This window comes from Thunnus albacares, chromosome 21 (genome assembly GCF_914725855.1).
Source record: "Thunnus albacares chromosome 21, fThuAlb1.1, whole genome shotgun sequence".
Taxonomy (NCBI): Eukaryota; Metazoa; Chordata; class Actinopteri; order Scombriformes; family Scombridae; genus Thunnus; species Thunnus albacares.
Window position 1 is genome coordinate 26,411,182 of NC_058126.1, and position 14,132 is coordinate 26,425,313.

General features: G+C 39.2%; 1 protein-coding gene across 3 annotated transcripts in view; it reads left to right on the forward strand.

Moving 5' to 3' along the window:
- Positions 1–14,132, forward strand: part of snx7 (sorting nexin 7) — a 47,771-nt gene that overhangs the window by 2,153 nt on the left and 31,486 nt on the right. For all 3 annotated transcript variants that reach the window (XM_044340283.1, XM_044340284.1, XM_044340282.1), the window contains exons 2-6: positions 9,200–9,385; positions 11,787–11,897; positions 12,774–12,932; positions 13,142–13,340; positions 13,871–14,070. In XM_044340283.1, coding sequence (XP_044196218.1) covers positions 9,200–9,385; positions 11,787–11,897; positions 12,774–12,932; positions 13,142–13,340; positions 13,871–14,070 — 855 coding nt within the window. The remainder of the gene's footprint in view (positions 1–9,199; positions 9,386–11,786; positions 11,898–12,773; positions 12,933–13,141; positions 13,341–13,870; positions 14,071–14,132) is intronic.

Here is a 14,132-nt window from a genome sequence, read left to right on the forward strand (position 1 = left end):
ACATGGAATGATAAAATGTTTCCACTGACCTATAGAAATATATATATATCGCTGTTTTTTACTTGTCACTTTATTGTAACTCAGGACTTCTGTCCATGTCGGGATCTTGTAAGAATGATGACTGATTGGTCAGTGGTTGGAGTGTTGACAGGTTGTGATCCAGTCCTCTGAAGTTAACCTGCTCCAGAGTAAGTTACCATGGTGATGAACCCCGGTAAGAAGTGAACCAGCGTTATAGGACTGAAAACCCAGAGTTAAACCTGAAGTGACCTCGCTGCTTCATAGTACAGGCCTCTGGTGCATTATTGTTGTCAACAGCAACTGTGTTGTCATCTCCTGGCTGGCAGAAGATGTAAAGATGCTTGTTTGGAATATCACCTGACATGTGAAGATGCTCTGTGATCAGTCAGAGATGATTGCTGATTGTTGAGGGTTTTATGTCAAAATAAAAGCACCTATTCAAGTAACATCTAGAGCTGAAATGATTAGTCAGATAATTAGATTCATTATAATCAAAATATACAACAACACAACAACAAACAGTAAATGTTATAGGAAATTAAATTGCATGTCTTTGGGTTTTGTTTCTTAGACAAAACAAGTTATTTGAAGCTTTCCAGGTTATTGTGATGGTCATGTTTCACTATTTTTAAACATTTATTAGTTTCACCCACAGTATGATCAGTACCATCAAGCTAAAATCACTAGTATGATTACAGTATGTGGTTTTTCAACCAGTGACAGGAGTGGAACCTGGTGTTCTGCTGCTGTAGCTCTAGTTCTACTTCAAAGTTCCACATGTTGTGTGTTCAGAGATGCTCCTCTATAGCTAAAACCAGTCTGGCCATTCTCCTCTGACCTCTCATGAACAAAATTAGCAAAAGCCCAGACCTGCCACTCACTGGATGTATCACATGTATCTTCAGTCTGTTAAGTTTAGGCAGCTAACACTGCTTGGCCTGAAGTTAAGAAAAGATTGTGGTCATGTTAAAAAGAAACTAGCCTAATGTTGACTGGTAACAGCTTTTATAGTCTGTGGTTGTAAACTTCCCTCTTTACTCCACAACAACAGTGTCAGTCAGTATTTGCAGGAAGTAGCTCGTGAACAGGTTGTTTCAGATAGTGCTGCAACTAATAATCACATTCACTGTTGATCAATCTGTTGGTTATTTAGTATGATTTATGAATTACAAGATGGTGAAAAATTCCCATTACAGTTTCTCAGAGCAGTTTATAAAGATATAAAACAGAGGATGGCTTTGGAGAAGCTGCAACCAGAGAATATTTGGCAGATTTGCCTGATAAATGACTTTTATTGTTTGACTAATCTATGAATCAGTTGCTGTGTTCATATTCATACTATACAAATGAGATATCAGAAAAAATAGGCCCATCATTTTGGAATCGGTGCTGAAATTCTTACATTTCAACAATACCCAAGCGGTTAGTTGTAGAGAGGATTATATTACTACTGTAAAGTTATGATTCCAGGTTGGAAAAATAACATGACAGGAGGAACGGTGGTGGCTCTTGGAAAGTTTTTGATACATCAGCGGGCCGATTTTATCATCTAATAGAAGCTAACTGCAGATAAATGTGTATTGATGTTTTCACGGCCGATAAGTAACATAAGTAACTTTATTACCAGTAGTAGTTGCTATTGTGTAGTTTGTCCACCACAGAGCCAACTCAGCTGTTGGCAACACACTAATCTCAATTCACTTGAAGGCATCACAGCTGAGCTGGCCCCTGACAAAGCAGAACAGAGTCTGTGTTCGTGTCTTCATGACAAGGTGCTTACTTGTGAGTGAAATACATGAGTTGAATGATAATAAAGCATATCCGCTCATAATTGTATACACTAAATAAGCCTGACAGCCTGGTTTTGTTACAGTAAGCTACAGTCAGCACCTCCTCCTCCTCTTCCTCATCAGCAGCACAGCAGTGGAGTGGTGTGAAGCCTGTTGACAAATTTAGTTTTACGTTTTATTATTAGTTAGACAATTCTAGCAAGTGAATGAACAGCGGCCCTGTCGTTTCCTGTCTTGTCAGTATAACGCTGACAGACGCTATAAAATGCTACAGTTGAACTGTATCTAAATTAGTTCCCAGTTAGCCACCAAGCCAGTGAATGTCATGGTTTGCCAGTAGTGTGAACGATAGCTAATGAGTTGCTAACATGTAGCGTGACACTCATTCTATGTAAATGACATAATAGTAATATGATAAAAACTACATAATGTCTTGCTCAGTACATATCTAGGTCAGGCTTTAGTAAAAATGTATGAAAAAAACAGGCTGATCAGTGCGTCCTTCAGAGTGGAGGGTGTGTCATTTCACCTGCCGCAGGTTTAACCTCAAACCTGTAAAGAAGCTGTGCTGCCCAGCTCACTGTGATACTGGCCTTTTCTATTTCCATGAAGGCACTTCCAGGCACAGCTGTTTTTTCCCCTCAGAGACTTACATACACATCAATATGCTGGTAGAGTTAGACAGGCTTGTAGAGAGACGGTGCGCTGAGCTTCTGTATGTGAAAGATACAGAAGAAAACACTGACATTAAGGTAAAGATTACAATGTATATGAAAAATCTACCCAAATCACGTAGCCTAACTATGATAGAGAAACAAACAGAACTAACATACTTTAAATGTGATGCATATAAATATATTCAGTGAATGTATTTCAGTGCTAGCTTCCTGGATATACTAATCACTATAACCAGGCAGTGATTAACAGTTATTATGTTAATAATGTAGATCTAGTTTATATCATAGATACAGAGAGTTAGAATAGCTGTCACTTCAGTTCCACACTTGTTAACAGTTTATCATAAAGAACACATTTTCAATGCATAGAGAGAGTCTAAAAAGGAGTATTAACCTCTGGATGCTAAAGGAACTAAACTAAGAGTCATCAGCCATGTTTGGCAGTGTTGCTGTCATAAAATCTTGTGATTTTCCACTTCACAAGATGAACCTCTTGTTGTCCATGGTGTCAAATATCTGCTCAGACACTCTTGACCCGGCTGACGCCTGGCCCGGTGCCACCAGTCATGACGTCATGTTGATGTAGTGATGCGACATACGATCTTCACGGGGTGTTTTATTTTGAAACTTGATTGGATGCTCTATGCCATTACCGTGTCTGACGTCCTGCCCGGTTTGATCTGCTCTGTGCAGCTTGATGCGGCTTCCGTCAAAAATAGACGAAGTGCGTATGTTTAGCGGAACGGAGCCAAGCGGAGAGCCATCTGGTGTGATCACAAACATTGACTAGATCAAGTGGATATCTGCCACGTTTACAGTCTTTTTAGCATCAAATTCCCTCTTTGTGTTTCCTCAGACAGTGTTTCCCTGTTGAGCTGCGGTGGAAGTATAGTAACAAAAAGAGGGACTTTAGCACTAAAAAGACTGTAACGTTGAAAGATATCTACTTGATTTGACTCATTTGAAGCTTTATATTAGCTTCAGATAAACTTTTGTAATTGTAAGTGCATTATGAAGGGATCTTCTAATGGTCAGTATGAACAGGAGGGATCATTATGGCAAGAAAAAACAATTTCAGTGTTCATTTGGGCTCCTAACTGTTGTTAAGACAGACGTGAAAAATCATCAACCCGTTGTTTAATTTAGCTTGTAAGCATGCCAACATTTGCTAATTAGCACAAAGTGCAGCTGAGTTTTGTAGATATTTGGTTATAAACCAAAGTATTAGACAAAGTAAATTGTTGCCTTGATGACGGCACTAGATGAAAAGTGATTACACTTCATCCTGAGGGAACATGAATGTGAACCAAATTTTTACGGCAATCCATCCAACAGCTGTTGAGACATTTGGTTAAAAATCACAAATGTCAACGTCATGAAGGCGCTGGAGGAAGTCAGAGAATCACTAAAGTGGGAACCATTAGTACAACATCCCCTGGCAATGCATCCTGTGGTTGCTGAGATATTTCCGTCTGGATCAAAGTGTTGGACTAGAGAGACATTCATTGCCATCCCTGAAGATAGAGGACAAAAAAAAGACAAATTCAAACATGGTTACTATATATAGATGATATACTGCAAACTCACTCCATTAAGTCTCATTACTGTAAATTATATTAGAAAAGCTGTCACTCACTTATTCCCACTGCTTTCGGTTTGATTTGTTTGTTATATGAAGACATCTGGAAAAATAGTTTAACCACAATTCTAAATCAGTGTGCAAGATACAGTGAATGAAATTGCAGGTAGCCATAGCAACAGTACTGATGCTGACATGGACCTAACCATGGTTAAACTGACTACAGACTTACACAGAAAAAAAATCAAACGCAGTCTGTCTTTTCTCCTGTTGATAAGTGGTGTCAGTATGGTTTTACACTGAGACGTGTCCCAACATGAGGACAACAGCAAACCCTCTTTGTCTCCAACTGTGTCATTATATTTTGATATTGGCACACCTGCTCCTACATCTTACCTACTCATTCATGCACTGAGAGACAGACAGCAGGTTGTAATGATACATACATAGTGGTGATGAATAAACAACAGTGTACAGTGTACAGTGTACATGATCTGCTGCAAGATCATGTTCTAAATATGCTAAACTGTTGCTAACTACATGAACTATTATTTTTAGCACAGAGCTGGATTTTTGTCTCTCAGTTCAATACAATTTAATTTCAGAGAGTATCAATTAAATGAGTTTTAATTCATTTTGATTAGATTTGATGTTCAGTCTTGAAGATGACAGTTACATACATTTCTTTTCTTTTCGTTATTTTTCAAGATTTTTGAACATTCCTGCAGAGCTGAATTTGCTCAGTGACTCCTGACGCCAGAGCTCATTTAGTTCTAGTCAAACATGATATTAAATGAAATAAATGTAGCCAGGAGCTTTCGCCTCCTCTTGTACTGAAACACATTAACACAGTTACTATAACAACTGAGCTGCTACATGATCCAAAGCAGTTTTTCCTGTGAATAACAGTTATTTTTAGTTGTGGATACATTTGGCTCAGGTAGTCTCACATGTTGTTAAATGTAACATATGCATACGATGACATTTGTGGACCCCAGAATCTTGTAGAAATCGCTACTTCCTTCTCCCCTCAGGCTGTTACCATAACAACCAGTCTCGTGGCGAGCTCATCACAAAGAATTTAGTTGTGGATATTAGTGCGTGCATACTGTGGTCTGAATTAACTTCAGTTTTCTGCAGTTAAAAGCAGAGCATGTGTTGCCATTTTGGTTTGTTTGTGGTTCCTGGAAAAGGAGGCAGAGTGAGTACTCCATGCAGCATATGCATGGTCAAATGATAAGCAGACTATCTGGGAGAGAGAAGTCATCACATGTTTGTTGTCACCGTGCTGTAGTGTGGAGCGGAGCAGGGGGCGGGGCTCTGGAACCTCTGCTGACCTCAGCAGCTTCTCAGCTGTTTTTACAGGAAACAGACCTGCAAGCAGCACACTAATGCTCATGGTTCACTGCTGTTTGCATAAACTGGATCATTTGAATGTGACAACATAAAGTCCACTGTGAAAAGGCCCGTGCTTCCAAATGAACCACACACACAGTACAGTATGTCACCATTAGCTGCTGGTGATAGATGAAAAGGCGCCAAAGTCAGCTGAATATTTGTTCCAGAATTTTGTGCTAATATATTATAAGTGAAAACTTTGACTTGCTGTTGTTGTGGTGCGAGATGAAAATACGTCTTCATTTGTCAGGATCATCAAAGTCATGTCATGGCAATCAATCCAATAATAGTTGAGATATTTCAGTCTGGACCAAAGAGGTGGACTAGCTGTTGTTGTAATGCCCCCCCCCCCCCCCCCCCCCCAGTAGAGTAGCGTGATCATAGACCATAATTTTTTCTTGGAAACCTCACGTAACTTAGCCTATATAAAGAAAATAGTTTCCAAAAGTATTACAACTGTGAACAAAGCAAAAGTGTATTTTGGATTATAAAGCCCTCGACATGTTGCACTTCTCACTTATTTTACTGGAGGGGCAACACATATAATAGAGCAGTATGAATTATGAATCAGGCGGTTTATCAAGTCAAGAGTCATAAAACTGAAGAATTTAGCCTACTTTTTTAGTTATATTTATAGCCTAAAGTGGATTATTGCCTGAAAACATGTTTGTGTTAAGATCAGGTGATGATGATCATAGAAGGAAATTTCATTTTAAAACTCAGTTTGCACACATTAAAGCAGTCTTATTTCAGTATATGGAGTCAAACTGTGGAATTATCTGGTGAATAATTTCAAATGTTTATATATTATTCAATCTAACAAAAATTGTAGAGACCAAATAATTGGATGATATGAACATAATGAATGATTTTTATGTTTAATAGTCTGGAATGTCAGCACACTGGAATCGCTCCCAAAATCTTTTTATTATTGACTGAAAAAGACAATGTCACAATGTTGAATTGCATTTGAGTGTGTGGTCAAGTGCTGTTCAAAGTATTAGCCGACTAATCGTCTGTTTCTTGTCCCTGCTCTTTCCCGATCATATTTTGTTTGGAATTTGATGTTGGAAGTGATATCAATAGAATCAAATATCCTGTCATTACCACTTGTACCAGCAGAGGTCACTGCTCGTCAAAAGCCCCATAAGTAAATCTTGTAAGTAATGTGTCTGAAATGGCTTGGCTTACTGTAACGTAACCTAAATTAACCACTAGGTGGAGTGCTGAAGATGTTATTCATATTATACATAATGGATAATCATTATTTGGGTAAAATGAACATTTCTTCAAGCTGTATGAGTTTTATTACTGCTGATCTTTGACCTTTTTACCATTTAGAATGTTGTTGATCCGGGAATCAAAGTTTTTTTTCTCAAATTGATGTCACTGCTGTGGATTGCTGTAGAGTTGACAGCTCAGTTCTGACAAAGGCAACACTTTCACTCTTTATTATTGAATGTACTGTACAGTCCAGTCTGTGTGTGAGAGAGGTGGATGGACTAACTAGGGATTAATCCAGTCCAATTTTTGTACTGAGCATATTTATCCTCAATCGAGTTCTTACCCCACACACCATCTGGATAGGTTTGCAAATTGTGAATGCGCCCACAGGGTCCAGATGGCGTTCAGAGTTAGTCCTCAAAGACAAGCTGAGTGTATCACTGTTGAAAATCCCAACTTCTGAAAATCCTCACAGTTGCAGTCTTCTAGAATGATGAAATATGCTCCTTAAATGTTGTGTATTTTAAGTATTTGGATGCAGTCATAGTGGTGATAATTATAGCAGGTGATATACTTTTATATTCTTATTAAAGTGACAAGTCAAGGGATGCAAGTAACAATTATTACTTTGGTCCAGACTGAAATTGTCATGAAATTGTGTACAGACAGATAGAATGAGGGCCAGAAACTGAGACACATTAGTCCCATAATAAACAGAGGTCACAACTCCAGTAACGCTTGTAGTATGTGTTCTTTCAGCACCATGAGGTTGACATTTTTGGTTTTAAGTGATGTCTTAACAGTATTAGATGAATTTTCATGAAATTTAGTACACATTTATGCTCCCCTCAGGATGAGTCCAGTACTTTAGTTTTGCAGGTATTTCATCATTAACCAATAATATTCCCATCAGCCTCAGCTGTACTTTGTGTTTAGTTGTAATTGGCAATTAGTCTATAAAGTATGAAAAGGGAAAAAAAAGAAAAATGTCCATCACAGTTCCTCAAATCCCAAAGTTATCTCTTTAAATTGCAGTTTTTGTCTGACCAACACTTCAAAACTCAACAATATTAAATTTGTAACGTTATAAAAAAGTAAAAAGCAACAAATCCTTACACTTGAGAAACAAGTGTTTGGCATTTTCGCTTGATAAATGACTTTGGGTTAATCACTTATCAAAATTGCTGTCTTCATTTCCTGACCTTGATAGTTCATTCTTGAACTTGTAAACAGCAGATGACAAAACAGTCTTAACTCAAGGTCCACTCACTTGTTTTGGAGCTAATCACAGAGTTTTCATCAACACAATATTTTTTCAGACTATTATTCTGTGTGACACAACAAGCCAGTGAGTTGACCTTGAGTTGGAATTGCCTTGTTAGCTGCTTTTTCCAAGGTCAAGAATGAACTGTTGAGCATAACATTTAACCAACATGGATAAGAAGTGCTAACAGTGTTCAGAATCCTCACATATTCAGCTGTATCTAAATGGACAGCATTCATTAGTAATAATTCAAGGTTTTAGATGGATGCATTTGGCTCGTCCACTGACCTTGTTCCAGATGTTCCGACAACTCCACTATTGGATGGGATAGAAAAGAATAATAATTAAAAAAAAGACTGAGATATGTGACCTACTATGTGAATTTCTAGCCTTTCAAACACGTGCTATACAGCAGATCATTTATTTCCAATGGCTGAACCCTCTGTTGGAAAACAGGCTTCTTGCTCTTGGTAGTTTATGGGTTGAAACTGAAACTTTGTTGAGCTTGAGAGGCAGATTTACAAGTTGGGCCAAACACATTCAATACACTTTTTTAAAGAGGAAGAACTAAGGGTAGAATGACATTGCAGCCAAAAGGTTGTAAAACTCTAACAGAGGTTGCTATGGGTGTGTTTCAACATGATTGATGAGGTGAAGCCATTTGTGAATGTTAAGCAAAGCTGGAGAGAATGTCACTTGACTTCACAACTTGCTTTCACAGATCCAAGAACAATAAGTGATAGAAGGTTTCAAGCTTATTTTGCCATGACGCAAATCATTGCAAAGAAAAAAAACATCTCCTGATACCTATTCCAATACCTTAGGTTTCTTTTAGCTTCCTTACATGCTCCTGAACCTTGTTTAAACATGTGCTAAAGTGTATGTACTCTGTATGAATGTATTTTGTCCATGCCTGCCCAACTGCAATTCAATCATGATTACCTGCAAAAAGTGCAGAAAATCTAGTGTCAGAAAAACAGTATGGAGCAAATCAGTGGTAACATTACTACTAACTAGTTAATACTAAGAGGAATGGCTACACTTGAGGGCAGGGTGAAAAGCCTGCCATCATAGAGAGAGGTAGTAGTTGTGTAAAGAGTGAAACAAGACAGCTTGAGAGAGAAGTTCAAATCCTCTATATAGCTACTGTATTTCTATTTCTTGTTTTGTAGTTTGGATAATGGAGAGCTTTTGCTTGTTGTAAAAGTCACTATGGATTAACAGTGACATTGTCTTGTTGGTCCAGAACACATCCCTGGCAGATGGAGACCCAATGCCCAACTCTCCCAGCTCCATGGTCAACCAGTACCGACTGGAGGAGGACGAGGAACAGCAGGATGCCAACACCAAAGACCTCTTCATCACTGTTGACAACCCAGAGAGCCATGTCACTGCCATCGAGACCTTCATCATGTACAGAGTAGTGACTAAGGTGAGGAAGGAGGCCTTGCATGTTTATATGCATACAATATGTTAAAGATCCCCTCCAGGCATGTTGTAAGATGTGTATAAAATACTCAATTTTCAATAATAATTTGGGGCTAATATGATTTTTTTCCACAAAAAGAGAGAAACTTTCCACTTTCAGCAGATGAATGTGAAAATAAACTCTGCACATACATCATTCTGTGTGGAAAAGCTCAAACATCCAACTGTAGGAACAAGAAGAAAAACACATTTTTTAGTGGAGGGGGACTTAACTGATTTGACCCATTTTAACAAGTTCTTAAAATGAACTGGGCCTGTATTTATCAAGCATTTCAGAGTAGAAATCTGAAAGAAAGTCTGAATTGACCAAACTTTGTCAGAGGCATATTTGGTCCTACTTTGACTTAAGTGACATTACCTGCTCACTCTGGAGACACAAAAAACTTAACACAACTTTTTACACATATAGTTGTTCCCAACACCTGGAAACACACTGATGTGTGAATAAGTGGTTTCCCCTTAACTTAGAAACTTAGAAAATCACTTCAGACTTTGGTGATAATTAGGAGAGCTCCAGGGGTTCCTAACTGTGAGGAGCTGCCAGGACATGGAGGTCAGCCAGAGACAATCATGGGAGGAGATATTTTGCGGGAACCTTTGATGACAATCACCTCATTTAAAAGCTAGCATTGTGATTAAAAACTGAGCACACTTCTTGTGCTGGGTGGAATTGTTCTACCAACAAGGACAAGACATGCTTTCCCCACAGAGGCTGAGGTCCTCATAACATTACACAGCTGTGACTACTCCTACAGCTCATCAGATAAAGTGCTGATTGTTGCTGAGGTTATGGAAAAACAAACAGCACAGCTCTACTATAAGCATAGTAAACCATGTGATTGGATAAGACTAACTGGGATAATTCCAATCATTCCCCACTCTTTTAATATTTAATTTTTTTTAGGCCAATTCATTGGCTTGTCCATGTTTACTTACATTTTACTATGCAAGTGGAATATTTTTGAATATCATTATAACATGTACGATATTTATTCATTTTAGCATAATTTTTTGCATATATGCTGCAAAGTTCTACAAAGTTTGTTTTCTTTAATAATTAGTTTTTGGCCATTTGGGGCTTTATTTGTTCACTTACAGGAAATGAGGGGTAGAGAGAGATGGGTAGTGAGATGCAGCAAAGGTCTGGCCTGCCATGAAACTGTGGACACTGTGGTTCATGGTCAACCTCTTAACCCTCAGCCCACCAGAGCCTAACTGCAAACCTAACGGATGTGATGGAAATGGAGAAGTCTGAAAATAAGTTTTGTGCATGCATTAGTACTCTACTCTCAGCCCCAGCACCAAATGCTAGTGAGGTCTGTTGAAGTTCAGCACACTGTGACACTGCTTCTGATGCAGTCCAGTGTGATCAACACTTCAGCCACTTAAGAGAGGCTGCTGTGTTAGGATGTTATCACTGAACTACAGTGTGACCAGGACACACACCTCTTATTCCTTTGACTGTGAGAAAATCTTACAGCTTGATCCCACCGGGTGGGAACCTACCATTCAAAAGTCGAAGTTGAATCCTTCACTCTCAATAAAATTCATAGAAATAATTATACCTGTTTTGTTCTCCTGTTTTAGATAACATGAAATCATAATATAGCATGATTGTGAACGTATTTTCTCTATAAACAAATAATGTCAAACCTAAAGAAAAACTCTGCTCCCTGAAGCATTAATGAAGGATATATATATAGACGCAAAATACATTTGTGGTTCAAAATTTGATGTAAGGACGAATTATAAAGGGATACTTGAGCCGGGTCAAAAATGACCCACTGCATACTATCAAGGGTCAGAATATGAACAGTATATAAGGGTTAAGACAGGTGCTGAGGTGTGACCTGGCTGCAGAAGGGCTTGGGGCAGTTTTGATGTACAGCTGGGTATCATCAGCATAGCAATGGAAAGACATCCCATGTCTGCTGATGCCACATCCAAGGGGGGAGCATGTAGAGGGTAAACAGGATGGGGCCGAGGGTTAGGGTTGCGTTTCAAATGTTCCAGTTGTTTAATATTCCAAATAACTATCAGCAACCATCAGGAAAACTCCGAATTTCATCCTAAGTTTTACTTTGAGACAAGAACGTCCCTGCTGAAAGTCAATGTGGGAAGCTTCATCAATATATCTCAGTCCTACTCTGAGGTACTTGAAGTGTTTTAGTCCCAGTTTAACTTTCGGTGCAGTTCCAAGGAGAGTTTCTGAGAGACACTTGATGAATACAGGTTCAGATCTGTGTAACATCTGAATACTAGCATGTATACAGTATATGGAAACACTCCATGTTCTTTAAAAAGGTGCATGGTGGCTTGGTAATGATTTGGGATTCTCTCTCCAGACCACACGGAGCGAGTTTGACTCCAGTGAGTATGAGGTACGCCGACGCTACCAGGATTTCCTTTGGCTCCGAAGTAGACTGGAAGAAAACTACCCAACGCTCATAGTCCACGTATGTATCCGCACACCACATCATCTGTTCTGCTCATCTGTGGGCTGCTGCAGTGACTTCATATGTCATCTCATATTAAAGGTTGGAAGGCAGTCAATGTGGTATCTCATTTTCCTTTTTTTAATTGATTTTCCTTTTGGAATAGTTTGCCACCTGGCCCATAACAGTGTTTTTGAATTATTCAACCACAAGTCATACATACTTAACATTACTGCTAGTATATATAAAACTCAGAAGAAATGGTCTTAAGAATGGTCCTTCACTCGGATCATAAGCAGGGCTGTAGTGGAAGGTAAACGTGTTTAAATGCCATTTATCCACCTCTCAAATTCTGGAATAGTGTTTACACGTCCCCCCCTTGAGTCCTTACACAGACTTTATACCTTCTAATACAGCCAAACTAGGCTCCTTCTCCAGTTCCTGCACTGTTTTTTTTTTTTTGTTTTGTTTTTTTTCATATTTTCATGCTGAAGGAAGGGATGAGAATAGAGGAAACAAATATCTTTTCCAGGAGCTCTGGAATAATTTGGGAGTTGAGTCTTAACACTTAGCTTTTCTGATACACTTTTATATTACATTGCTTTATGTGTAATATCTGCTTTGCATACATATAAAGATGAAATAATTTATGATTATTTTTAAAATCCACACAAATGACAGAAGTTGATAGAGCTCTGAATTAAAGAAGCCAAAAGAACAGGAAGAGAATCGGTATACATGTTCTTACTAAATGCTCAGTGTCCACTATCCACTCTTTACTTCCCTGTATGAAAGGGAACTGACACCATACTGGCTCTGTGGAACCGCATCAGCATCATGGCACGCTGCCTTTGTTTGACTCTCTGACTGAGCACAATGTATGGATCTTTTCCTCAGCCTCTGCCAGAGAAGTTTGTGATGAAAGGCATGGTGGAGCGCTTCAACGACGACTTTATCGAGACCAGGAAGAGAGCCCTGCATCGCTTCCTCAACAAGATCTCTGAGCATCCCATCTTGTCCTACAGCCAGCACTTCAAAGTCTTCCTCACTGCACAGGTCACACACACACACACACACACACACACACACAGGGAAAATCTGAGAGTCCACATTATTTTTTTTTTGAAAGAAAGAAAAGAAAATAAATATAAATTTTCCATTGTGTTGAACTATTCCTTTAATACTGAACTTCATTGTGTCATGGAGCACTTTTACTAACAGTGATGCACAGTTTAACTGAAGTCTTGGTGTTGGACCACCTGCAGGACTTGGCGTCTCACAGGAAACAGGGTCCAGGCTTCCTGAGCCGGATGGGAGAGACGGTGAGGGCGGTGGCCAACTCGGTACGAGGCCTCAGGAACCGGCCGGAGGAGTTCAGTCTCATGCAGGAGTATGTGGATGACTTCAGCAACAAGATCTCCTCTGTGGACAAAGTCACCCAGAGGATCATCAAGGAACAGAGAGGTACTGCAGCAGTCACAGCCAGGGGCACAAAGAAATGTGTTGGTTTTTTTGTCATGTCATGTTCAATTAATTAAAAATACTTTGACTAAATGTTCAGCATTTGAATATGTATGTATGTCGTTTATGTTTTTATGCCACAGTGAAATCAAATCAATCATTGGTTTTTCTGTCCCCAGTCACAGCTTGGGGGCGGAACCATGGGCGGAGCTTATCATTGCAAATTTAGGGTTTTTATAATTTAATTTTGTGCACACAAATAGAAAATGACAGTTCAATTTGATTGAATGCTTTCATTTTAATATTGGCAGCTATAGACTTCCATAGTCTGGTACAGGGTTGAATGGTGGCTGAAGCATATAGCAATTTTTACTTTTCATTTAATAAAACTTTTGTCTCAAAAATCATATTGTATGAAGAAATTCTAAGTTGTTGTTTCATCCCAACTGTTATTTCAATCTGACACGAATGCAGCACAGAGCTAAAGCTACCTCCAACTGGATCGTGGTTAAATGTGTCCCTTGTGTTTCCAGAGTATCTGGATGAACTGAAGCAGTACAGCCCCACCTACACCCAGTGGGCGGGTTTAGAGGAGGAGCTTGAGGAGCCGCTGAAGGGCGTGGCCAGCTGTGTGGAGCGGTGCAGCAAGGAAACAGAGGAACAGATCCACCATCTGTCTGAGGTCCTGGTCCCCGCCCTGCATGAGTACGTCCTCTGTGCTGAGACGCTGAAGGTGAGCCGCAACCACACTGCTCATGTCTCCTCCTCCACCTCACATCTGTTCCAAACTAACAA